General features: G+C 51.6%; 1 protein-coding gene across 3 annotated transcripts in view; it reads right to left on the minus strand.

The window, feature by feature from the left end:
• Positions 1 to 352: 352 nt before the first annotated feature.
• Positions 353 to 26809, minus strand: part of cul9 (cullin 9) — a 60702-nt gene continuing 34245 nt past the window's right edge. For 2 of the 3 annotated variants that reach the window (XM_077495852.1, XM_077495851.1), the window contains exons 2-43: positions 25321 to 25950; positions 24646 to 24800; positions 23891 to 24478; positions 23357 to 23501; positions 23081 to 23283; positions 21313 to 21685; positions 20555 to 20759; positions 20264 to 20465; positions 18364 to 18554; positions 18106 to 18302; positions 16870 to 17021; positions 16686 to 16774; positions 16512 to 16617; positions 15934 to 16161; positions 15503 to 15593; positions 14124 to 14295; positions 13927 to 14032; positions 13754 to 13849; positions 12976 to 13151; positions 12722 to 12855; positions 12003 to 12182; positions 11799 to 11920; positions 11553 to 11735; positions 11316 to 11473; positions 11042 to 11237; positions 10767 to 10950; positions 10239 to 10384; positions 10048 to 10174; positions 6974 to 7167; positions 6640 to 6887; positions 5900 to 6020; positions 5584 to 5832; positions 5370 to 5510; positions 4662 to 4826; positions 4224 to 4387; positions 2698 to 2791; positions 2546 to 2620; positions 2358 to 2468; positions 1318 to 1435; positions 1113 to 1246; positions 947 to 1032; positions 353 to 860 (exon numbers count right to left, since the gene is read on the minus strand). In XM_077495852.1, coding sequence (XP_077351978.1) covers positions 656 to 860; positions 947 to 1032; positions 1113 to 1246; positions 1318 to 1435; positions 2358 to 2468; positions 2546 to 2620; positions 2698 to 2791; positions 4224 to 4387; positions 4662 to 4826; positions 5370 to 5510; positions 5584 to 5832; positions 5900 to 6020; positions 6640 to 6887; positions 6974 to 7167; positions 10048 to 10174; positions 10239 to 10384; positions 10767 to 10950; positions 11042 to 11237; positions 11316 to 11473; positions 11553 to 11735; positions 11799 to 11920; positions 12003 to 12182; positions 12722 to 12855; positions 12976 to 13151; positions 13754 to 13849; positions 13927 to 14032; positions 14124 to 14295; positions 15503 to 15593; positions 15934 to 16161; positions 16512 to 16617; positions 16686 to 16774; positions 16870 to 17021; positions 18106 to 18302; positions 18364 to 18554; positions 20264 to 20465; positions 20555 to 20759; positions 21313 to 21685; positions 23081 to 23283; positions 23357 to 23501; positions 23891 to 24478; positions 24646 to 24800; positions 25321 to 25945 — 7635 coding nt within the window. In that variant the 5' untranslated portion in view covers positions 25946 to 25950 and the 3' untranslated portion in view covers positions 353 to 655. The other variant, XM_077495853.1, reaches the window with a different exon arrangement.

The following is a 26809-nucleotide window of genomic DNA, read 5'->3' on the forward strand; positions in this document are numbered from 1 at the left end:
TCAGTAGGCAAGTTGCATCTAGTTTTGTTATGCTGCCTTAGTGCACAGCGACATCACACATCTGTCCATGACGGCCATTTGTCCGTTTCCACTGCCTCTTGAGTGACAGAGAGCCTGCGAGCGGTCAAAGTTAGCCGGCAGTCAGCCGTTGGGCCACTTTCCGACTGGGGCCCACTTTGAAGGCCCTTATGCTTGCCAGTACTGCGTGCAAAATCATGTTCATGAGCTACAAAGCCTGAAAGAAAATTCCCAACACTGTAGTTTGCTGGTGTTACCCTTTGAAAATCACAACAGCACGTCATACGTGAGAAAAGTGCAAGTGGATAAATCACATGAGAGTAATGACCGCAAGCTGTGGAAGCTTTTTATTGATTTTGAGCTCTGACAAAGAAAGCAGACGACGGAACATGTCGTTGGTGTGCATAGGCAACAAACTGAGTGCAAGGACAACAACGCAAAACAACAAGATAACAACCGGATGACGACTGATTGACAACAATCCAAAAACAAAACAAAAAACAAAGCAAAAGTGGAGACAGCGCCTCCCGCGGGGACCATCTCGTTCTTTGGGCGTGGTTGGCGCTCGCCAAAAGGGCCGGCAAAACGTGCGAGCGTAGCTGCGGGTCTCTTAAACCTCCGTCCGTCCGTCTGTCCGTCAGTTGAAGGGGCCGAAGTCGCCCCCCAGGTTGGAGCCGTCGTCGTCCGAGAAGAAGTCATCCTCGTCGATCTCGTCGTCGTCGTAATCGTCGTAGTCGTCGTGCCACTCGGGCACGTAGTCGTCGTCGTACTCGTCGTCCTCGTCGGCGTCCTCGGCGGCGCGGTTGTTGTTGTTGTCCGAGTCTCTGGCGTCGGACTCGGCGCTGAAAAGAAAAGCGGCGGTGCGGTGCGGTGAGGCGAGGCGACGGCCGGCGAGGGCTCGCTCCACCGCCGGGCGACGGCGACTCACGCTTTGGCGGCGACGTTGGCCGCGTCCGACGCACGCGTGCTCTCCGCTTCCTGGACGCTTTGCGAGCGATAGCCCACGCGGAAGTCCTGAAGGCAGAAAGCGCGTCAAGCTGACGGCAAAACAGAAAGAAAGAAAGAAAGGAAGCCATTTGTGTGGTTTGCGGGACCTGCGTGGAATGCTGCAGGATGGCCAGCAAGCGTTCCAGGATGCGCCGCATCAGTTCCAGGCCCGTGTTGATGTGTTCGGCTTTCAGCAGGCGGATGCACGAGGCCAGGTCGCTGCACTGCAGCAGCGTCCCCTCTGACGGACGGACGGACGGACGGGACGTGAGGACGGGACGCAAGCGCTCAGCGGCCGGCGATCAGACTCACCCAGCAGGATCTGCAGGGCGTTGGTGTGCAGGTCCAAAGCGTCCGTCTGCTGCTCCATCACGTCCATCTTGTCGCCGTCCTGGTTGTAGAAGGCGTACACGCACGAGTAGGCCAGAACCTGACGGACGGACAGACGGACGGGACCATGCGCGCAATCAAAAAGAAAACAGCTCAACTACTCGTCATCGTCTTCACCTGGAACACTTTTATGGATGTGCCTTTTCTTCTTGTGCACTTTCCATGCATTTTTTTTTTTAAAGCAATATTTGGACTTTGTGTAAATATAAGTGAGCAGATGTATATTTATTCTCTCCAACACAAATTGACAGATAGTCAAAGTGGAAAAATGAAGAGGCTGGAGTAAAGTTTTTACTGTCTTCAATCTTTCGACTTTATCTTCTGTAAAACTGAAATAATCTAAACGAATATAAATGAATACGAATAGCTGTGCATAAACTGCAACATAACTGCTGTTAGCAATGCAAATAAACAATCAAATGGCCGTCTGAAATGAAAAAAGAAACTCACAAGCGTCGCTTTTCTGTGGCACAAGCAACAGGAAGTCGTGAGAAACGTGGCCAGGACGCAAGCTCGCGAGTGATTTGCACAAGGCTCACTATTAACTGAAGATGTCACGTGATCGCCGACCGGAACACGGCTGAAATCAACAGGTCACGACGCCGATGGAAAATGACCTCACATTTTCCCATATCGGCCCGATCCCAAATAATTTGAGCAAAACTATCCTTGGAAATCAATTTCATGTTGGAGCCTTTTGGGATGATTTGAAATCCATTTATTTGGATATGAACCGGAATGACAACATTTGAAAGCGTGTCACGCACGACGACGGTAAACATGAAATAACTCAAAGCACTAAAAACTAACAGAAGCAGCAATTTAACGAACAAAACTTGCAAAGCGACGACAACCCTGACGATTTGTCAACATGAAGGAATGACTTCCAAGGGTTTTGGAGCCACGGCAACAAAAGACGACGGCGATCACGTGACCACGACATCATCGTGCCACGAGCTCACCTTGCGAGCGTGCGCCAGGATCTTGCAGGCGTCCATGACGAACGTGAGGGACTTCATCTGTAGCGCCTCGTTGATGGACGACACCTTCTTCTCCAGGCCCACCGCAAAGTCCTGGAGGCGGAAAAAAAGAGAAATTGTGGCGCCAACTACTTCCTGTCCTGTGCGTGCGATTGCACGACCGCTCGTACCTTGGCCTGGTGCTGGAAGGTGCACCTCTCGTTCACGTCCTGAAACTTCTTCTCATGTCGCGCCACTTTACTCACCTGCGGTGACAAGCCAGCCGACCGTCAGGTGCGGCGCCAAGGATTGGGCCGGCGTGCCTGTGTGTGTGTTTACGCACCATGGCGGCACAGTTGTAGTAGTCCTTGTGCGTGGGCTTCCACGCTTTCAGGCAGCGCCAGCAGAAGCCGTAGTTGCACTTGGCGCACGTCATACTGACCAACAACACAAGTCGGCAAAAGTGAACCGACGGAACCCTCATCTCGTCTCAACATGTGAGCGGATAGCCGATAGGCCGAGACTTTTGAGGTCACCAGGCGGCCATGTTGCTCCTCCCAACAAACCTTTTTCACCATATCTTCCTATACATTCACAATATCCAAATTGGACAACATTTGAGACACTACGTAGTAGGAACAGCATCATTTATCGTGTTTTAAATGTATTCAACATCAAAAAAATGAGGACTTCAGACTTTAAGGAGGAGACTTGTATATATATTTTTATTAGCACTAATTCCACAAAAGAAGCTTGTGCCAAAAGCGAGGGACGGCGATTCGGTGTTGCGTTTGCATTGTAGTCAGTGGAGTTGGCGCGCAACGCAACAAAAGTGCGAACATCCAAAATCCACACGTCTGGCCTGGTGGTAGCCAATCGGCTTTGAGTAGGGGCCACGTCACACACAGCGTCCTCTCGATTGTCGCCGCGAGCGCAACGACACGGCCAGCCGGGACAGAATGAAGTCTGTTTATTGCCTTTGAACTGCACCCAGTTAGCAGCAGCGCTCATTATTCATGCCAAAGCTATTTTTAGCACAAATGCCGGCCACCCGATTGCCACTAAAAAAGCCAAAGTTCTCCAAAGAAGAGAAAATAGTGCCACGGCAGTTTAGTCCCAGGAAAGAAGTGAAAGTAGTTGTTGGCGGTGCTCACTTTTTGTTGACTCGCTAAAGTGCTCCACTTCCTTGTTCACAAGGGACACGCCTCCTCCGCTCCGGTGAGCACCAAAACGCGAATGAGCGGCAATCGTTCCAAAAAAAAAAAAAAAACCTACTCGGTGAAAGTGTTGCGAAGGAAGCGTTCCAGTTCGCCTTTCCGGATTTGGTGAGAACGTAGCATAATATTGGGGTGTAAGGAAGTGAGTGAGAAAAGAAAACGGGGTTCTTCAAAGCGGCACATACCATCTACTTGTTCATTAATTTTTTTTTTTTACTTGATAGTGAACCCCGCCTCCAGCCGACTACTGCTGTTTCTCATGTGTACGTTTAGCGTAGAGTCGTTGCAGTAGTGTGCTGGTGAGATGGGAGGAGCAAGATGGCCGCCGCGTGACTTCACCAGCTGGCACCGGTCCAGTCGCATCTGCAGGCGAGCAGGCCGAACGAACGAACGAACGAACGAACGAACGAACGAGCGAACGAGCGAACGAGCGAACGAACGAACGAACGAACGAACGAACGAGCGAACGAGCGAACGAGCGAACGAGCGAACGAACGAGCGAGCAAACGAGCGAACGAACGAGCGAACGAACGAACGAACGAACAAACGAACGAACGAACGAACGAACGAACGAACGAACGAACGAACGAACGAACGAACGAACGAACGAACGAACGAACGAGCGAACGAACGAGCGAGCGCGCGTACTCACTGCAGGCATCCTTCGTTCTTCTCGATCTGCGCTTGGCAGCTGGGGCATCGCTTGGAGATGAGCTTGGCCAGATGTTTGCTCTGCGCCTCGGCGCTCATGCCCTCGTAGAAGCCGCCGTCGTCCATCCACTGCGACATGTGACTGCAGCTGGCCGGGTAGTGCGCCTGCGGGGAAGCAAGCAAGGAAGACGTGACGTGACGTGACGTGACGTGACGTGACGTGACGTGACGTGACGTGACGTGACGTGACGTGACGTGACGTGACGTGACGTGACGTGACGTGACGTGACGTGACGTGACGTGACGTGACGTGACGTGACGTGACGTGACGTGACGTGACGTGACGTGACGTGACGTGACGTGACGTGACGTGACGTCACGTGACGTGACGTGACGTGACGTGACGTCAGCCGAGCGATCCGGCTCGGCTTGCGGCCACCTCGGGGAAGTTGCAGTTGAAGCAGGAGGACCAGCAGCACTTGGAGCAGGTTCCCATGCTGCCCATGTTCTCCTTGCACAGGATCTGATCGCAGCCTTGCGGGTTGGTGCACCACGTCAGGTTGGAGCACGACTCCACGAAGCCTCGCAGACGCGCCTTCTCATACTGAAAAGCAAAAAAAACCAACAACGTGGAAGGCACGGCAAGACTTCACATTGAAAAGGGGCGAAAGCCACAGCAACGTCTTGCTAACAAGACGACACATTTCTGTCTTTCTTAAACACGATTGTCATGCAACATGTCAGTCAATTCTTTCATTTTATAAACTGACGCATTTTTTTGTGTGTAACACTGCAAAAGTGTTCGTTCGTATCAAGTCGAATCCACAAAAGTGAGTCCGTTTTGGGACAAGTCAAAGTGCGCTGATGAGTCTTCTTCGCCTGAAGACTTGCGTATGTCTCACAGCCACTCTTATGAGGCGCTCCCCCTAGTGGCCCGCCACAGTCATTGCGGGTCAATAAATCATGACCATAATAAATATCGCAATACTTGAGTAGGCGTATCGATATATCGTCACACTCCTAATACTGAGTTGTTGTTGTTTGTTTTTTTAAATGCTCGTCCCACAAAGCGATCGATGATGTCAAAGTGATTTCTACGTGGACGGAACATTTGCGAGTGTGCGTGCAATGGTGACGCGTGTGGCACCTTGGCAAGCGTGTCCTTGTCGGTGACGATGTTGAGGAAGAAACGCGAGGTGGGCTGGGCCGGGCACTCGGGGATGGGACAGTTACAGTTGGTCACCAGGTTCTGCTCGATGCGAGCGCTCAGATACTCGCGCCAGCACGACTGCAACACGAGCACAGCGTCGTCACGCACGTGCGCACGCACGCACGCACACGCCAGGTGGGCGCCTCCTGACCCTGCAGCAGTAGTGCAAGCAGCCGAGCGCGGGAGGCGGGTCGGGGTCGGCGCCGCGGGGGACCAGGCAGACGGGGCAGGCCGATTCGGGGCCGGGCGGCGCCTGGGGGCGGGCGCATTCCAGTCCGGCCGCCGCCGCCACGCCGTCGGGGTCGTCCGTGTAGCGGCGCACCAGGAGGTCGGCGTTCCAGCCGCAGTGGACCAGAAGGTGCTCGGCCCGGTCCGGCTCCACGCTCAGGGTGGACGCCACCTGCCGAGGGAGGAAGTTGGGAAAGACGGCAACAGGCGGAGATTGGCGGGCGCCGTTTTGTGGGCACCTGCTGGACGGTGGTGCGCATCAGCTGAGACACTTCCTCGGGCGTCATGCTGCGGCCGCTTGAGAACAGAGCGCAGTCCACCGCCGCGCCGTCCAAAAACACGCCGGGGACCGCCGGCGAGCTGAAACATCACACGTGCGCCTTTCCAATCGGGATGTACGATCGTATTGGTGGCCGATCGTTCGCCACCAATTTGACGCCAAACAGATGAACCAGATCAGAAGGAAATGCGCCTAATTGCTACGTTGGTCCATCTGTTGTGGTTGTGGCTCAAGTTGTGCGCGACTGCTCAACCCCTCCCCTCTCCTATGGAAGTGTCGCACATTTGTGACATAACGAGTGCGACTCGTGTCGACAGATGCTGCATCAGGCAACATGGCGGTCGCCAGTGTGGCCTTTTTACGGTCTCTCCAAAATTGTTAAACTCCATCAAATTCAGCTCCACCGTGTTTTACAAAATCTGTTGGACTCCAAAGTATATTTGGATTCAAGGTCATTTTGCAAACAATTATCGGCTTACATATCAGTTAACGGCATTCTAAATTATTGCTTTATCGCTATCTGTTGAAAATAGTATTTATCATGCATCCCTACTTCCAACCCTTTTTTTTTTGTTATGCCACTTTTTTTTTTTTTTTTTGCAGCTCAGCCCCCAAAAAACAAAACCAAAAACGGCTCGTCCGCATCGCGTCGCAAATTGAGGTGAAAGTCCGTTAGCGGGTGTCAAGGGCGACGCTGACCTGGCGCGGCTGCCGTCGGCGGTGGCAAAGGAGAGGTGCGCGTGGCCCTTCTGCGGCGTGGCCGGGTCCTCGGGGAGGAACTCCACCACGTGCGGCTGCTCCGGGTTGCGGCGGACGCAACCTTTGCTCATCACGTGCATGATGCACGAGAGGACGTCGCCCGTGCTGCAGCTGAAGCCGGCCGGACCGCAAGCGGCGCCGGAGGCCGGAGAGCGGCTGGCTTCCCGCTTGTGGCACGCGTGGAGAACCTGCGGGGCGGGAGGGAGGCAAGATGGCGCGTGAAGCGGGCGCGGGGACGTGCGGCGAGCGAGAAGCCAGCCAGCCAGCCAGCGACCTTGAAAACCAGGTTGTCGATATGCATCTCCTTCTCCTGCTTGAGGATGTTGACGATCAGGCAGTAGATGAAGTTGCGTTTGGTCTCCAGCGCCGCCGTGGCGTCTTTGTCCACATTCAGGTACGTCTGGCGCGGCTGAAGCTCCACGCGTGCGGACGGGCCGCTCGCCGCCAAACGCTTTAGCCGCAACACACCTGAAAGCAAGCGGCCAGTCACACGTCACACAAGCAATGGTCGTTATTACAAAAAAAAAACGGCCAGCAGGCGGAAATAGAGTATAAGAGATCGGCCAGGGCCATGTTGCAACAAGCTCTTTTTGTCAAGCGTTTTCACCAGGAATGTGAATTGATGAACCTTGGCTATATCCTAATGCTAATTGCCGCAAACCGGAAACAGATACAAATATACTTGAGTTTTTTTTCCCTGATGCATGAAGAGACGAATCTTTCTTTTTGGTAGCTTCCATGTTTTTAGAGCATGAGAAGCCAATATTCTGTGGGCCTTGCAAAATCCGTCCAAATCTAAGCCAATGGGGGTTGCTTCAGTGAAGATGTCTGTGAATGAGTGAATGAGTTCAAGGGGAAGTCAACGCAACTTTTTTTTCTGATCAATATCAGATTTATGAAATATGAGCTAAGAAGCAAAAAAAAACAAAAAAACACCCATTTATATCTATCTCAGGGGGCGGCCATTTTGTCACAATGACATCACAGTTGCTCAGGTAACGGCCGATCACGGCTTCACTTGCAAACGTCACATGACCAAACTACAAAAAAAGGTCATCAAACGTGATTTCTCTTGCACCTTTCATACATTCAAACACAACTCAAAGTGCTGAACAATTAAAACATCCCTAATACAATAAAAAGATTCCATCTCCCCATGATCGTACCCACAGACACACACGCAAAGCTCAACATGGTGGGGCACAGAAGAACCCTGTGAGGAAAGGCACCCAGGAGGAGTTCATCCACACTGAGACGGATGACGGCCAACCACCACCACAGGGAGAGCTGCAGGTGAGCCGCGATCGGTCGTTACCTGCGCAGCTGTGATGTCATTTTCATTTGACGGCAACATAGACGCTATTATTGTCACGACAATTTGGGGTCGACTTCCCCTTTAACGCCGATCAGTTCCCATTTCCTTCCACTCATATTTGACACATATTTTGCATCTGTACTTGCTCCTGCACTCGCTCGTGAATCTTAACTACTTGTTGATTTTTGCATTGGGATTTTTGCCGACATTGTTGCAGAATGCCTGGCGGAAAAAGCGCTGACGAGAATGAGGAGATCAAATCTTCTCTTGTGAAACTCAGTGGAATGGTTGCCGAATGACTTGAAATGAAGAAGAGCATTGAGCCACTTCTTCAGGAAATACAGCAATTGAAGAAAGAGACGCAGGGAAAAGATCGGCGCATTGTTGCCTTGGAACAAAAAGTGGATGATTTGGAACAAAATCTTCGTCTCAACGATGCGATAGTCACCGGTATCGAGATCAAGCCGCGCCGTGGCCCTTCGATAGCTGCGGCTAGCACGAGCACGGAAGATTCTGACCAATCTTCAGGGAACGAGACTGTGGAACAGCAAGTGACACTTCAACTCAGAGATTTGGGATTAACTGTTGATCCTGCGCACATTCAGATGTGCTTTTGGCTTCCAACTGGAGGGACGCGACCACCGGCGGTTCTGATCAGGTTTGTTGACAGAAAGAAAAAGATTGATCGACTGAGAGACCGTCACTAGCTTCGTGGGAAACATGTCTACATCAACGAAAACCTCACCAAACGAAATGCTGACATGGCCAAAAAGGCTCGACAAATGAGAAAGAATGGACTTATCGAAAGCACGTGGACAAAAGACTGCCGAATTTGGATTCAAACTAAAGATAACTCTGGTCAACTAAAAACACGAATCGTGAAAGGAGCTGAGGAATTGGCAGCGCTTGAGAGACAACAGTAATTCACAATATCGCAAATTACTCAAAGCTGGAGTTGTATATGATTACTTGCTGACTTTGCCAAGGCTAACTCTTGTTTATACACCTGCATTGATAACATGTATTGCTGTTCCCGTTTGAATGTAAATATTGTCTGGCTCGAATTCCGTTTGTTCTAACAGTCAAGGCTACATGATAAGGCTGTATTGTGGCTCCAATGAATCTGCTGTCAATACGCAAAATGGGGTTGGTGGTCTGGTTCCTGGAATGCGGCTGGCGTGGGCCGCTCGGCTGGGCAGCGCACAGGAGTCATCAGATCCACAACATGCTAGCAACCAGTGGTGCTACCTGACCAGAATCGAGTGCTGAAATTGCTTGAAAGCAATGGGCCGAATGCAAGCCGATCTACTCTTCTGGAAAGCACAACATGTGTGAAAGCTGATCTGAGGTCAGCGAAGACCCTACTGGTGAAAGAGAAGAATTGCGCTTGCCTTGGCTGCTCGCCTGGCGGGGTGGGCTTGCTGCTGGCGGCGTCTGGGGACCGACTCACCAGTGCCAAATGACTGCGACTAGCCACAATCGACACACGGACATTCAAGATGAAGTGAGCGAGCAGTGTCTGGGATAGGATGGGATGGATAACGATCAAAATTCATGACTATTCTAAATAATGTATATGATTGATGCGTTATAGTCATGGGTCGATGGGGACGGGTCTCGAATAAGCTTCGGCTTCTACCCGTCAGCCCTTCTTTCGGATGTCAATGTTGCAAATGATGTGATGTGATTGATGTAAACTGTAATGTGTCCAAAAGGAAAAAATGAATAAACTAAACTAAACACCACAAAAAGAGTCTTAAATGGCTTCAGGCAGCCACAGTGGACAAATATGAACCTCATCCTGCTGAAGCAACCACAAGAGGGCAAGGAAAGACTCAAAGAAGCCCATCAGGGGGAAAACAAGAGACATTTTGGGACGCAACATATTCAACAGCGTCGCTTGAGTTTGGACCAACAACTTCCATTTTGCTTTCAACACTTTTTCATTCAATCATGTCAATTTGCTGACTTCGACTTGTGAGAAGCACGTCTCGTCTCGTCTCGTCTCGTCTCGTGTTGTGTATTTGTGTGACCTTGGCAGGGGTCTTGCGGGTGGCTGCAACTGAGCGGTCCGCCATCTTCGATCAGAGGCTGCAGAGCATGAAGCACCACCTCTTTTGATAGGCCACATCCTTCCAGAACAGAGGCCACACCCACTTCCTGCAAGACCAGCACTTTCCTTACAATCTGCGCATGCGTGCGTGCGTGCGTGCGTATGCGTTACCTCGCGCGTGTTGAATTGCAGCAGGATGAACATCTGCAGCGTGGACACGTGAAGCGTCAAGGAGCCAAACTGCAGGTGGGCGTGACCCAGCCACGTCCACTGGAGACCTCCGGGCTTTCCCCGATTTCCGGCAGACGCCGACTGGCCTACGAGTCGTCAACAAACGAGTTTCCATTTTAACCACAAATCCCGTGACGTTTTTTTTTTTTTTTTTTTAATGAGACCAGCTTTGCAAGTTCCCCAAGACGCACGAGCAGCTTAAAAGCAATGCAGGTCGTCTATTCGTCATTCATTTTCATACGCGGACTCCAATTTGAACTTTTGGGCTGCAGCGACCTTCAAGGAGTCGCGAAGGGCATTTTTGGACAAACGACAAAACATTTGAGCCACCCAATCCATTTTTGCGTCCGTATCCGGAAACCGAGCCGCGGGTGCCAAATATTGTTCGGACCGCGGGATCACTTCCTCAAGATCTCCGGCGGGGCCGCGGCACGGCAAGTCGAGCGGGAGGGTTTCGCGTGCGCTCACCGTGGCAGTAGAAGTGCGCAAACTGCGCCAGGTATGAGCAGAGGCCGGCCGGGAATCGTCGCGCCGGGTCGTCCATGAAGCAGAGGGACGAGACGGTCCAGCAGCGAGGAGACAGGAGCAGGACTCGAACGTCCACCTCCTGCTCGCTCTCCCGCTCGGACTCCTCCGACTCCTCGCCGTCCATCTGCGCGAGGACGAGACGAAGGGGAGGTGATCCCGAGCCGGCCGAGGGGAGAGGAGAGGAGAGGAGCCCGGCGACCGACGGCGCGGCCCACCTGCCGGCCGTGCAGCGCGCGGTCCAGCTGCTGCAGGCGGTACAGGTGGAAGTCGCTCTGCAGGTCCGACGACTCGCTCAGGTTCTTCAACATCTGCTGGGGGAAGCGGTTGGGGAAGCACGAGCCCAGCTGCTCCACCACAAAAGCTTCCAACCACACGTTGGTGTGCGCCAGCAGACGGTCCGCTAGGTAGTACCTGCGCGCACGGCCCACGTCAGCACGTTCATTTCCTCAACCCAAACTCGGCAAAAATCCTTTGGTCAAGCCATCTGACCTGTAGAAGTGCTCGAAGGTGTTGGCCAGCTCCAATCCCGACAGGAAGAGCATGGGCTCCAAAAACTGCTGAAGCCGCTCCAGAGTTTCGGCGCTGCCGAAAGCCGAGCCGCTGCCCTGCAACGTCTGGTCCACGTAGTGGGCAAAGCGCTCGCTCACCTGCGCGCCGGCGCAAACTTTTCAAGGGCTGCGCGCGGGGGTCACATTGCGGCCGAGCCCAAAAGGCGGACGGACTTACGTGCATGGCTCTGAGGATGGACAGCTGCAGCAGCGCGGCGGAGAAACCGTGTCGCAGGGCCAGCACGAAGGCCGTCTGCTGGCCAAACAGCTCTTCCGTGGCCTTCTTCAGACGCACGTACAACGCGCGGTAACGCTCCACAAAGTCGGCGCGCTCGCAGCTGCCTTCCAAGAAGCTCTTCACCTGAACAACAAACATTTTGACCACCGCGAGCAAGCGAGTCAACGGCAAAGCCGCCTCTCTCACCTGCTGCTGTACCACCTCCTGCCAGCAGAGAGCGATGTCTGCGATGCTGCTGCTCTTCGCTTGAGGCTTGACCGATGAAGAAGGGGCCACTGCGCCATCTTTGTTATCGGCCTCTTTGCCTTCTGCAGGAAGGGTTAGCAGACGGGCGATTGGCGGCCACGTGCAACATTCGTGCAACATTCGTGTCCGACTCGCCGCACTCACGAGACTTGACGGGAGGTCCGACGTGGTCCGGGTCGGCATCCACGTGCACCAGGAGGTGCGTCAGGCGTCTGACGCGGGAGTTGAAGATGGCCGCGCGGCTTTTGTAGCGGTGGTGGGCGGAGTCTGATTTGTCCAGGTACTCGCCGAGCAGCCAGGACAGCGGGCTGGAGCCACCCGATTCTGGGGAGACCGACACAATCCAACAATCTTCACGCACGGCAAGCCGCGACCGGATTCATTTCGAGACATCACGGAATGGCTTGACGAGGCCGCAGCACATATTCGGCACGGTGCCGGATTGAAACTTGCTTTCGGTGAGCCGAGCGATGCGTCAGCTTTGTTTCGTTTCCTTCTTCTTGGAGAACACGCGCACGCGATCGGCCGCGTCGCCCGTCACAAAACCATTTCAACTCAAATTGAAGAACATTTTCGTTTCATTCGGCTTGCACTGGCGTGTATGGGCTATCGGCTATCCAGTCATATATACAGGTCAGTGGCTTGGCTTTATTACGCAAGTACGTGAAATGACGAAAAACAAAGTAGCTTTAAGATCTCTTCACACGATCTGACAAGTTGACGTCGCATGTCGTACACAAATAAGAATTTGCTTTCTTGCTACTCGGCAACTGACGACAACAAACAGTTTTGTTGTGGTTGAGCACGGAATGACGACGACGATTGCTCGTCGAGCGACTCCATTTGCCAGCAGACGCACAAACCTGCCGAGGTGATGGCGCGCACGATGGGCGTGACCAGCGCCTCCCAGCAGGTTCGACCCAAGGCTTCGGCCGCTTCGGCGTCCGGCAGGAAGCGGTCGGCAAACATCTGCTCGTGCCTGAGGGCGCTGTTCAGCCTGACAACAAAACAAAAACAAAACAAAAAAAAAGCACAGCCAGAGCGTGAGCGTGAGCGTGAGCGAGCCAGCCAGCCAGTCGCCGGTCGGCGGGTCGAGAGCGGGAGGCGGGGCTGCTACTTGTTGAAGAGCTGCAGGAGGCGCGTCTTGTCGTCGGCCACCTCCGTCGACCACGAGTGCGCTTTGGTGCTGTAGAACAGGAAGGTCCGACAGCACAGCTGCTCTTTGAACACGGGCCAGAAGGTGTTCTTGGGACCCACCACCTCAAAACCGTGAACCCGGGTGTCGATCCCGCCCTGCGGGCGCACAGCGAGGGCAAACGGTTGGCGGCGTCAAGCACAATATCCAAAAAGGAACGGAAATCATTTCTGGCAAACTGATAGTGACGTCTGTCAATCTCCATCCTTATTTCGGGAAATACAAACTTTTACTTTTAACTCCGACTGCCACACGTTATCCTCACAGTGCCAGCTGATTACAAGCCTTTTAACTCTATATTGTGTGCTAATTTGGATACCAAATGAAAGATGGCAGTCCACTCTTTCATTCCAAAAAAAAAAATGGTATGTTTCTACCTTACTCCGTTCTTTAGTAATCACCATTTGAAAAAGAGGTCATTTGAGCGACATTGAGCGAAAATAGAAAAGAAAACAAGCTTTTTGTGAAAAGATGCATCATATTTTTTGTTTAGTTGACGCTCTGAATCAGGTTTAACGGGACAAAAGGTTTTGATCATTCCCATCAAACTTGAAAAGGTTGGAATTCAGCAGATTGCGTCGTGTTTGAGGACTCGGGAGCGGCAACGAGTGACTCGTTCCGAACTCGGCAAATGCGTTTACAATCGTGTGTTCAAAGGCGTCCGTTGGTCCCTTTCTGCTGAAATCAAAGGCCGACGCACCTGCTGGCATCTCTTGATGCGGATCTGAATGATGGGCCAGAACCTGCTCACGTTTTCCAGCAGAACCACCCGACTGGCTGACGTCGGCACGTTGACCTGCGCACAAACGCAGAGAGCGGCATCAACGACGTGAACGGACGGCCACTGCTGCGTGCCAGAACGACGTCGGTCACCGTGTTGAGCTCGCTGCTAATATTTCCCGGATCGTCTCCGGCCAGAACCAGGACCCGGGCCGGCATGTAGCTGGAGTCCTCGCTGGCCACCAGGATGGCCAGCTCCCTGCACGCGCGCCAACACAAAGCAAACACGTTGACAAATGTGTACAAGACGGCTTGGGCAAAGGCGAGGCGAGGAGAGGACGTCATGTGACCTGACGACGACGCCTCTGTGCATGAAGATGTTGATGAAGTGCGATCCGGTGGGCCCGTTGGACTCCCAGTACGTTTTCACATTCTTGTCGCTCAGTTTGGTGGCTCGATGGTGATTGGACGACACCTCCACCTTCTCCCAACATTTGTCCTCCTTCAGCTCCATGCTGGAGCCTGACGACAACACGCACACGCATTTACACAAAAAGCGCCTCAGATAGACGGACGGCGCGTCACAAAAGGCGCTCATTTGCATATTTCATACTTAAAATAATACATTGTAGTTCAATCAAAGTGTAGGCAATCATCCAGTTTGGCAATACGCTTCTTGCATAACGATTTGTAACAAATCAAAATGGTGCAAGTGTCACCATTCACGTTGAAAGTGCAGATGCAAGTGCAGAAAAATGCGCCCGACTCTTAATCACACTCACTCACTCACTCACGCTAATGGCCTGCAAATGATCCGAGTCCGACGTGTTGACGATTTGGTCCAGAAGAACAAATGGATTTCGTTGTCTGCTTATGTGTGAATGCAAAACGCCAGCTCACAGCTCCCTCTGGTGTATTGCAACAACAATATAAGGCTCCCTCACACACAGCCAGTGACATAGGACTATTTGTTTAAAAAAAAAAAAAAATAAATGTTTGTTTTTTGGAAACAAGGTGAAAAACCGCGTCTCTTAAAAAAAATGGAAGTAGCACCTTTGAAATCAATTTCCTTTTATGTCGCCTTGCCGTTGCCATGGTGATTTCTGCATGGACCAACCGGACAGGACTCGCTTGCCTGTTGGTGTTTTCTTGCACTGCTTCCACTTATTAAATAGACTCTCGCACTATTGGAGTTAAACTTTTTTTTTCTTTTTTTTTTGCACCACATATTGTGCAAACTGTGGCCCACTCGGCATCCATCCATTGCATCCTGAAGGGGGACGTGCATATTTCCGGCTCCTTCTCAAGCTCTCTTTTTTTTATTTGGGCTTTTGGGAATTTGTTCTCGCCCTCCTGCAGTTAAGCTGGAGGGATGCTGTTCAAGTACCACTGATTGATTGCAGGGTGGTGAAATTTGTTCTCTGCATTTATTCGAGCCATCCCGAGGCAGCGGCAGCGGTCGCGCTCCGATTCATTTGCCGATCGAAGCCCCCAATTGCAAGCAGGGAGGGCAAACGGATCCCATTTTGATCGCGTTTGCTCTGACCCGGCCGGCTGGCGATCGAACCCACCGACGACCTCCCAGCTGGCCCGTGGCCGTGTCGAGACTCGTTTGTCAAATATAGTTGATGTCTCCTCGAAACGATAAGCGTCAGGAGTGCGGATGATTTGCAAAGGAAATGGAGCGAGCGTTCTTGATGAAATGAGATGAGAAACAGTCCCGGCTGACCTTGGCAGAGATTCCTGAGGAAGACGTCAAAGAAGGGAATGTTGACGGGCTCGTGGCTGCGCCGATGCTCCTCGATCTGGCCCAGCACCATCTGATGGCACAGCACACGTCACACAACAGCGTCACCGCCGACTGTCTCGCAATTGGGCTTGCTCAGTGACGGTCACGACCAACGCGTCCCTGCAGGTTGCGCTGCGCTTGAGCTCAGCACAACATCGACACTATTTTGACCACGTGTCCATTATGAGGGAGAGAAACGCCACAAAAAGAAGTCTGACTCCTAACGCACATCAATTAGCAACGTGCCGGAACGGCCACTGCAACAAAGCAAAAACTCTAAAGTCCTTTTTGAGAACTATTGCCTGGGGAAATTCTGCTTTCTTTCTTTCTCCTCATAATGGTCACCAGAACGGTTGGAAACGGCGCCGTACCTGAATGCACCCGGCGAGCACGCTGGTGGTCATGCTGTTGTAGAGGCTGGCGTACTTGTCGCAATCGGCCACCACGTCTCGGAGCTCGCCCGCGGCGGCCAGCCCGGCGCCATGTTTGTCCTGAGCCTTGATCAGAACCTCTTTGGTGCCCAGGCGGCACATCACCACGGCGTAGTCCTTGTTGACGCACGTCACGCGATACAGGAAGGACACCAGCTGCTGGACAACCTGCCGGCAGACGCTCGCTCGCTCGCTCAGTCAGCTCCTGCCAGCCGCGCGCCCTCGTTAGGGATGCAACAATATCGCAATATTTTCACTTGAATGTAACGTTTCATTTTGACCAGGCATGTTTTGGCCCTTCGATGTTTCAAATCCGAACCTAAGTGCCTCAATATGAAGTGTCACTTGAGATTATCGGCGGTTTTTATGCATTGCTGTAATGTGTTTTTTTGAAGTATGAGCTCATTTTTTACAATATTGTGAGCCTTTTTTGTCCTGCCAACCTCCCCACAACATGGTGATAATAATCAGATCACGACCTTCATATTAGTCCTCATGGACGCACGCACGGGCCTCACCTCTTTGTCGCCGATGAAGGCGCTCATGGAGGCCAGGCAGGGCTTGATGCTGTGGTGCCAGGGCAGCGCGTCCTCCTGGTAGCTGTCCAGCAACTTGTTGAGGATCCTGGCGGGCGGGATCGTGAGCACGCTGGGGAGGGGGACGGAGGGCGGCGGCAAAGGCGGGCGGGCTACCTGAGGATGGCCAGCTGGACGGTCCGGTCGGCGCGCAGGGGCTCCATCAGGTGCAGGAGGTCCTGAAGCATGTCCTGACTTTGCGAGACCTGCGGACGACACGACGGGCAAGTGTGGCAAGTGTGGCAAGTGTGGCAAGTGTGGCAAGTGGCTGCGGGTGGAGCCGGCGCCGGCGCCGGGCTACCTGTCCGCGCAAGCCCTCCAGCTGAGACGCCGACTGGCACAGCAGCTGCTCCAGAGTGTGGATGACTTCTTTGGCCGTGGCCGTCCTCCCCTTCAGACTCAGCAGCAACTTCTGCAGCTGGGCGTCCTTCAGGTCCAGCTGCTCCGGAGGGTCTGAGGACGTGCGCGCACCGACGGCGCTCGGGGTTAAGGGAGGGGCAAAGACAGCCAAGGGGCGGATCTGGCAACTTTGTGCGCAAAACAACCTCCGGAACAAATGGATTCAATTCAATTCCTTTCTCGAGTATGAGGGGCAGTCAAAAAGAAATACAGTCTTCCCTCATTTTGCACTGGGCTTCGTTCGCTTCCAAAAAATACATGAAAAGTGGTTAGCGTTATGATTAGCATTTATCACAAATGTTTTAAGGCTCTAAAACACACTTTAGACACTTTTCTCATTGAGGCATTTACATTTTCTCACATTTCGCTCGTTTAAAGTAAGGCTGCACAATATAGCAAAAAAAATAATTATTGATATTGTGATATTGGCCCTTGCAATATGCATATCACAAAGACAAGTTTCATATAGAATTTGATGCTTTTATCGGAATTTGACCAGTCAATAGTTGAACATTGTCAAGACATAATTACTATTAATGAACTAAGATTACATCAAGGTTGCTTATTTTGTCATATGAAAAATGTTATTCTTTCATTAGATAATAAAAATGTCATTTCCTTAGGTACGTTAGATATCGCAATAATATCGATATCGCTATATTCAGCAACTATATTGCATGTTTTTCCAATATCGTGCTGCCCTAGTTTAAACATTCTCAATGTTCAAACCTTCATACATTTTCTAAAATGGCTAAATTACTGTTAAAAAAAAAATGCATGCAACAGTGCACTAAAGAAATCCACAATACAGCGAGGCTGCAAAACGTGAATTGAATTACAGCGAGGGAACACCGTGTTTAAGAAACGGAAGTTTTTGTCAAGCTTTACAAGCGAATGAAAAGCAGACAATGAAACGATTGCGGTTGTCTGTTTTTTTCATGTCTGGACGCCGGTCAATTGGGATGATGGGCTTCGTGCTCCTCTTGCCAATTTCATTGGGGGACCCCTGGTGGAGGGCGGGAGGGAATCCGAAAATCTGTCCTTTTGATTGTTTTACTTTTTACGTGAAGCATCTGAAAGGTGTTGCGGAAATAAAGACGGACGAGATGAGAGCGTTGCGAGGATGCGCTCGGCTCACCTTTGCTGTCGAGCTTCTGCGCCAGGAAGATGTGGTTGAGGGCGACGATGGCCAGCATGGTCTCGTTCTGGGACAGCGCCAGACATTTGTCCAGGACGCCCTTGACGCCGCACGCCACCAGCTGCGAGGCCAACGTCTTGTGGTTGGAGACCAGCGTCACGATGACCATCAGGCCGTTGCGCACCGCCGACGCGCAGCTGCCCACGGCGCCGCCTGGTTAATAAGGCATCAACATGAAACGGAGGCGGCCTCGCTTACCCCGGCGTCCTCAGCATGAGGTCGAGGGCGGCGGGCACGGCGGCCAGCGGGCCTTTGGAGCCTTGGGGCGTGGCCGAGCCGATGCTGGCGAAGATCTCCAGCATCATCTGAGCGCCCGACTCGGAGAGGGCGGGAACGCCGCCGTTGCCGCACGGCTCGTACTTGCTGGCCCCCGTCAGCACCTTCAGCGTCTGACGGGCGCAGACAGAGCGAGCGCTCGCGGTGAGTGACGTGGCTGCCGGCCGATCGCGGCGCAGGCTCGGCCGCATGTTCAACTGGCCAAAAGGCGGACGCCTTTTTCTGGCCCACTAAGTGTTCATTTTATTGGCCATTTTCAAATTGAGTCCAGTTTCAGTCCTGCTTCTTAGTTTTTAATCATTGTTAGTCAACCTCATCCTGTTTTTATTTAGTGGACCATAAATCGAGCATCTTAGTCTTTATTTTAGTACAAAAAACTTTTTTATTCATCTCGTTTTAGTTCAAAACTGTCAATCATTTTATACCTGTTTTGTTTTTGTTTTTAATCAGCAGATTATGTTGAATATTTCGGATCTAAAATAATTCACATAATTTTCTCATCTTTTTGATGAAAAACAACTTTGCTACGAGCTACGAGCTATTAAATGAGCCAGAATTAGTTAGTGGTCGGATTAACATTAGTTGGAACTTTAACGCAGTTGGATTGTGCCATGTTGTAACTAATTTTATTTTATTTGTATTTTTTAGCTTTTAGAGTGAATTTAGGGTGAACTTCTTATTTATTTACAGATGTCAAATGTATTTAATTGTAAAAAACAAACAAACAAAAACCTGTATTGAACTTCAAAACAGTCAAGAGACAGTCAAAGATTCCCACCAGTAGATTCAGGAATAGGACGAGATACGTTTTTGTACTTCTTCCTAGGGCTGGGAGATATAAAAATGATAGCGATATATTTTTAAAGGAGATATGGAATTAGGCCATTTGGTCTATATCGATATAGTTCCAAGTTGCGCTTCTGCACCGCTCACTGAAGAAGACACTTCGCACTTGTGTGTCAAGCAATTGTCTCTCCTCCAACACGCGAAGCACGGCAGAACAATTGATTTGTAAAATGAAGAAGAAGAAGTCGTCGTCTGCTCTGCGGGGTGGGAGTGAGAAGCGAGTGAGCAACAGCAAGAGTGAGCCAGCGAGCAGCGGTGAGCATGAATGGTTAGCAACAAGCTACACGAGCGACACTCTCGACACTGAGGAGAGCGATCGACAAGCGAGGGCCGGAAGCACTACAAATACTTTTTTCACCATCTAAACAGTGCCACAAATTGAAGTATAAAGGATGTGTAGCTGCATGCTGCAGGAGCTCCAGTCGTAAACCGTCAGTTAGGATTTGTCATATTTTGTGCTTTTCTTATGATCCTTATTTGCATATGTGAATTTCTCAGAAAGGGGAAGAAATTCTGTCATTCTATTTCAGTAAACCATTTCTAGTTATCAGCGAATGTGTGTGTGCTTTTCTCGTAAATGGAGCTCAGAAAAAGATCGGCTGATTAGAGTTGATGCTTACACAGCATTTATATTTTATTTGAACAGCATTTTTTCACGAACCAAGTGAAGAAACCAGTTTATTATTTATTCATTTGATTTAGCCCCTATTCACTGAAATATTGAAATATCCCGTTTCAATAGTTTTGCCAAAATATATGGGGATATGAGTTTCGGTCCGTATCGCCCAGCCCGACTTCTTCCTACGCCTTTTGATCATGTAAATGACACTATTGACCCTTTCTTTTTCTCTTTTTTTTTTTTTTGAACTTCAACTTGTATTTTCGACTTGTGATGTGTTTATATACAATAATAATTGTAACAATATAAGCAATGTTGCAAGTTGTCAAGACTTGTGACGTGCACGCGCTCGCTCACCGCCAGCGCCAGCTGCTGCACATGCGCGGCGTTGGCCATCTCCTGCATGCACGCGAGGACGGCCTTGACGCCGCCCTCGATGGCGAAGGCCACCCTCCACTCGAAGCGCAGCATGAGCGAGTAGGTGAGCCGGAGCGCGCAGGCGGGCATGTGTCGGTACGGCGAGCCCAGCAGCTCCACCAGCAGCTTCACCGCTTTGTCCCTGCGCCGGCGGCAACAAGTCAACGAGGCGAGTGAGCGAGCGCAAACCATACCGACAACACATTTGAGACGCCTTTCGTTGACTCTCACTGCACGCTCTGCGTCGAGTCGTTCCTGGACGAGTTCTTGTCCTGCGTGGCGGCCTTGTCCTCCAGCAGCCTGTTGAGGAAGATGATGCCGGCCAGCGCCTGCAGCGGGTCCCACGAGCGCGAGCCTCCTCTCTTCACAATGTCGACCACCTCCGCCACCTTCTCCAGCACACTCTTCTTGCCCAGGACGCGAGGGCCCTGAAAAACTGCGCGCGCCAGAAAACAAACCCACAATTGAGGCAAGCGGAACACTTTTCCCCCGATAAAAACATGGCTTCAAAACAAGGGAAAAAGATCAGAACAGCAAACATTTGCAGCTCGGTGACACTCACCACAAGCGTCAGGTTTACCGCTTTGACATTTGCCAAGCAAAAAGGAGAGAGAAGGGGAAGTGACTGATACAATTCACTATTGCACTCTCTCACCCTCTCTTTTGATTTGCTTTATAAAATAAAAGCCAATTGGTCATCTCAGCAGAAGAGGGCAGTGGCTGACTTTTTCACACCTCTGAGGCGGAAGATGAGATTGATGGAAAAGATCGGCTGATCACCGACCGATCTTCCAAAATTCAGGAAATCGGGGCCAATGAATCGGTGCACCCTAATAAACGCTTGGACATGTTACGAGGCCCACGTCACCCTCTCGTGCATGTTCCGATTCATTTCAAGAAGTGGTCAAAACCAAACCAAATGACAAATCCGCTCTCCCGGTCTTAATGCCTGAAATTGGGTGTCCTGCGTGTAAGGAGGCGCCGCTCACCCTTCATCATCTCGTCCAGGCCGTCGGGATATTGGCCGCAATCTTCCGGGGGCAGCTCGCTCTCCGCGTCCGTGTCGGAGCCGACGCAGGACCAGTCGGCGGGCGGCTCCTTCTTGGCCCTCTTGGAGAAGGAGGCCATCCCGGAGGAAGACGAGGCGCAGGAGGCGTCGTCCTCGCCCGGCGGCGACTCGCCGGCGTCCCCGCCTCCGGCTCCGCCTCCCGGCCTCAGGTGGTGTCTGGCGAAGGCGTGCGAGCACAGCAGCTCGTCCAGGCAGGACGGCGGCAGGTGTTGCTTCAGGTAGTGGACCAGCTTCTTGGCCACATCCGCCGGCACCGTCAGGCCCACCAGCGCCGACTCGTCCGTCCTGGCCTCCTGGGGCGGCACAAGACAAAAATCAATCAATCAATCAAAGCTTCGTTCACAGGTGGGCGCCGCATTCCCACGTTGGAATTCGTTACGAAAGACAATTCAACTTCCACATCTCATCACTTTGATGACATTTGAAAGGACGTGGAAATGAAGTGTCGTTAACCTGCTGCTCTTTGTCATTGAGCGTTTGAAGCGTACGTAATGTTGTGTTGCGACTCTTGGCCAGGACACCCTTGAAAAAGACATCTGTGGGCCTCAATGGCAGTTTCCTCGTCAAAGGATACTCCACTCATTGAACAATTTTCACCAGTGAAAAGTTCCGATTTTGTCCAGAATCAAATGTGATTCATGTACAATGAACACCTTTCAAAAGTCATTTTTCTACTTGCTGTCGACTGATGACATCACCTGTACTGAGGAAGTAGGTAATGTCATGGAATGTGACTTGGTCAGTAAACTGAGCCATGATTGGTTGTTACCTACTTCCTCAGTACAGATGACGTCATCATCAGGCGACAGCAATTAGAAAAAATATTTGAACGCTTTCCCTGCCGTTAACGTTAATTGACGTCAAGGTAATTCCCAACGAATACTGCCATTGACGTTAACTGACGTCAACAATTTTTTTTTTTTTTCCCCTCAAAGGGTAGCACATCTTGGGCAGCTCTGGTTTCATGAGTGAGCAGATATATTTTTTTTTTTAAACTCCCACTAGCTATGGCCAGCAGATGGCAGCATTGTATCTCTTTTCTTTTCAATGGGCTGCCGGTGTATGAAATGCCAATGAAATAAAAAGTTTTCAAGGACGACGTGAATGATCAAAGCATTTGTCTCATTAAATATAGTAATTCACAGAGCATCACTAAATAAAATATATTTGCATCAAAGTCACTGTTGTGCAGAAAATGTATCTTTTCACTAAAAGATGGTTTTCTCCTTATCTTTTTCTTGGTGTCACTCAAACTACCTATTTTCAAATGGTGATTACTAAAGAACGGAATAAAGTGGGGGGGTTTTTCTAGTGAGAGAATGCAATCAAAACTTCCATATGTTATCCACCATGTTTATGTAGTCTAGGCACACAATAGTGTGTTTGCCTTGAAAGAGGAATGAAAATGCTTGAAATTGGCTGCCACTGTCGGGGTTGTTTTGACTGACCACATTCATTCTAGACAAAATGTTCACTTTTTACTGTTGAAAAGTATCCCTTTCAATAATGGTTTAAAAAAATAATAATAATAATACATTTCACAGACAAAGAACATGAGGCGCATTTGGATAATGGTGGATACGAGGAGCCAAGGGGTCCAGTTGCAAAAGTGCAGCAGCAGTTTTGGGCCTGCGTATCGCGCACGAGGACATCATGCGGACAGGACAACCTTCAAAGTGTGTACGCACCTGCTGCTCAAGGTTGTGCCTCAAGAGGCGGACGATCTCGCGCTGCGCTCCGGCTTCCAGCTTCTTGACAAAGAAGAGGACCTCCCACCACTCGGCGCGAGTCAGCGCCGCCTGGCCTTGGTCCTCGGCCGCCCCGCGACGCTCGCACAGGTAGGGCAGAGAGTAGAGGCCGCCCGGAGGTTTGGAGAACATGCTCTGGCTGGCTGTGACGCGTGCAACAAAATGAGCACCAACAAGCCGACGGTTGTGGCACAAGAAGCGCAAATCGTGTCCTACCTGCCGCCAGTCTGATGGTCCTGGTGAGGGACGAGGCCTTGTCCGTGGCGTTCTTGTCGTTGGGCCCGGTGGCGCCGGCGTTGGCAACAATCTCCAGCATGTGCCAGTGGACCCAGTAAGTCCTGCACAGGGCGTTCCAGTACACCTGCACACACACGTCATTTGAAAAGGGCCATTTTCAAGCTCGTGCGCTCAGATTTGCTTTTGCTTATGAAAGCGGCTCAAAACCCACATGTGCCGCTCCTCGGTTTTTGAAAATGAACGACCACCAGAGGAGGCGGATGCCGTACGGAAAACGCACCGCGTCTGTTGCTTGGCCGTCTTTGGTTTGGTTTGATTCATTTTTCCTTTGGGGAGTGTGAATTGGGCGCGATTTTTACTTCATCGACACTTTGTACTCAGATATCGCCGTTTTGAAATCAAGTTGGCTTGAGCAGAAAATATTTGACGGGCTTTATCTGGCGTTGAAAGCGTTCCCACTTGTGTGAGGATGTATCCTGACCGGGAAAAAGATGTGTGAGCAGCGCGCGTTACCTGAACGGGCGGCGATCCATCGTTGCAGTATCGGAATTCTCCTTCGTCTCCGGCGCTGACTTCCTCGTAGTCCTCCAGCATGCGGACCGCCATGCCGCCCTTCAGGTGGTCCTGCACGTACTCCACGTACGCCGAGCGGCTGGCAAAGTCGCTGCGCCTTTTGTAGCCGTTTCCCACCTTGGTCTTGGGGACAACGGCGGCAGCAGAAGCGGCGGCGGGACTGGCGGCGCGGGCGACGGGCAGCGCGCTGAAGCGAGGCTGAAAGATGGACCGGAGGGCGGGCGCCGTCGCGTCCTCCTGATCGGCGGGCGGCGGGCCGGCGCCAGCGCCGCCGCCGCAGGGCTGCTTGCGGTCCCAGCCCATGACGCGCACCAGCTCCGAGATCAGGTTGGCCATGGCCATGGCCAGCTCAAACTCGCACTGCACGCGCAGCTGCGCCGTCGCCGGCGAGGAAGAGGCGGGGCCGGGGGAGCCGGCGCTTTCCTGCCTGTCCGAGGCGGCCTCCGCTCCCACCGTGTTCAGTTTGTCCATCAGCGACGTAACGCACAAGTAGCGCTTGACCAGCGAAAAGAGCAGCTTCCCGGGAATCTGCGCCACAAGCACAAACGCGATCGGCATCGGGCAAACGGCCGCCTACGCTCAGCTGCAAGAGCGCAGCGGGAAAGCTCGCCGTTTGGTCTGCAAACGGAACGCGTTTGCCCAACCTATCAAATGCTGCGCTAATGGCTAGCAAAGAACGGGAGCGAAGCGCTGACCTGCGGCAGGTGGACGCCTTGGAAGGAGATGCCGTGCTCCTCGGAGGATGTGGTCTCGGCAAACAGCTCCAGCAGCGTGTAGCGGTTGTCGAAATCCATGTGCTGCTCGATGCCGTCCTGCTGGCTGAGCGACAGCAACACGTGCGCCCGACTTCCTGAGGAGGAGGAGGAGGAAGAGGCGCCCGCGTCAGCGTCATTTTGCGTTTCAGTTAGTTTTGAATTCGTTTTCAGGGTGGTTCCGTTTGTTTTTATTAGTTTTAGGTACTTAATACATGCTTGGTTTTAGTTTTGTTTAGTTTTTTAAATGTCTATTTATTAAAAAAATAAAAAAAAAAAAAAAATAAAAAAAAAACACCATGGGAGCAACGTCCTGTGAAGGTGTTGTCACTTGTGTTGTGTGTGACACACTTTCAAACATCCTTATTCCAGTTAATATCAAAATAAATCGACTTCAAAGTTCAAATCAAATCATCCATTCCATTCAATTAATTTTGCTATCTTTATAGTTAGTTTAGTAAACATCAAATGTCACTTCTAAAAAAGTATTTTGCTTGCTATTTGATTCCGTGAACCAAATAGTTTTTGGAATTTTCCTCCACTCAAATAACCTTGCTGGCCATATGCCGCAAACGTTGCATTTTGCAGCCGGAAAGGCGAGCGAGCGAGCGAGCTTACCGGCGTCGTGGGAGGCCAGCGCCCGCAGCATCTTGCTGGCGCTGCGTCGGGTCTGCGTCTCCTTGCTGCAGAGGAGCTCCATCAGCAGGTCCAGGGCGCCCGTCTCCTTGAAGACGGCGGCCAGCGAGCCGATGGCGGCGTAGGCGCTCAGCACGTGGATGGTGTGCGTGATGCTGAGCGACAGCTCGCTCTTCTTGGCCATCTGCTTCCTGGCGCGCCGCACCAGGTTCTTCACGTCCTCCTCCATGTCCAGCAGCTCCACCTCGTCGAAGGTGCCCTCCGCCTCGCCGCCGCCGCCGATCGGCTTCTCCTGCGGCCGCAGGGGCCGCTGGGCGTCGGCTTTGCGCTTGCCCGGCAGGGCGGGGCAGTTGGCGTAGACGTCCTCCGTGGACATCCACATCAGGACGTTCTTGGTTTTCACGTCGCCGGACGAGGGGCCGCCGGACGCCGACCGGCCGCCGGCCCCGGAGGCCTCGCCGTCGGCCGTCTCGGCGAGGCACCAGCGAATCAGGTATTCGGTCTGGCCGTCGCGGGTGCGGCGCTGGCGGATCAGCTCCTCGGGGTACGCCTGCAGCCGCGGGCCGATCTGGACCAGCAGGTTGCCGTTGCGCCGCTCGCCCGCCATGCTTGCTGAGTGAGGACGAGAGCGCACATGGCGGCGGGTGACAAAATGGCCACGTATTAACATCTGTTGACACTTCCTGTTCTTGAACAACGGGCTTTTCATGACGTGTACATGAAGCAATATGGAAGTGACCTTGGCTGATAGATGAGCCTGCTGGCAACAAACTGCCTCGCCGACTCACTCGCAAAGTTTTCTCCTCCCGAAACTGAAGCAGCAATGATCACGAATCTTTCCAGGATTCTGACTGCGCACCCTCTCACTATCTCGTCCACTGCTCTGTTAGACTTGTGAAACATAAAGAATCCCAAGAAGACAAATTGTTTTCCGGACTCGTTCATTCAACTGCTTAAGATTCCACAAGAGGACATTTTGCCGTGACCGGCAACACGCCACTTTGCAGGGAGTTGAAAAATACAGCTGTTTCGTTTTACCGCTTTCTGGAACAACTGAACAAATATTGAATTTGACACATTTAAAATAGTAGACCATGCGATAGCCGCATTTATTTTGAAAAGACTTTGAGTGGTTCTGTCCTTTTTCATCTAAAAACTGCTTCAAACATCAAAACAGTATGTAGGAATGGAAGAATGTTGATTTGCTGTTAATGTTTTATGTTTGTTTTGTCTGTCTTTCTGTAAAGCGCGTTGTGACAGTCAGGCTGTTTGAAAGCGCTATATAAATAAACTTGAGTTGAGTTGAGTGTTATGCTAATTCCAATCAGAGCCGATTTTCGGCAGCAAAACAAATTGAAAACTTGGTGAAAAGACACTAGAAAGACACGGGTCCGGTAATTGACCAATCAGAGTCGTTGATGGCAAAAGAACGCTTTCGGGACTCAATGCTGCCGGTCACGGCAAAATAAAC

Source organism: Festucalex cinctus, chromosome 14, assembly GCF_051991245.1.
Source record: "Festucalex cinctus isolate MCC-2025b chromosome 14, RoL_Fcin_1.0, whole genome shotgun sequence".
NCBI lineage: Eukaryota > Metazoa > Chordata > Actinopteri > Syngnathiformes > Syngnathidae > Festucalex > Festucalex cinctus.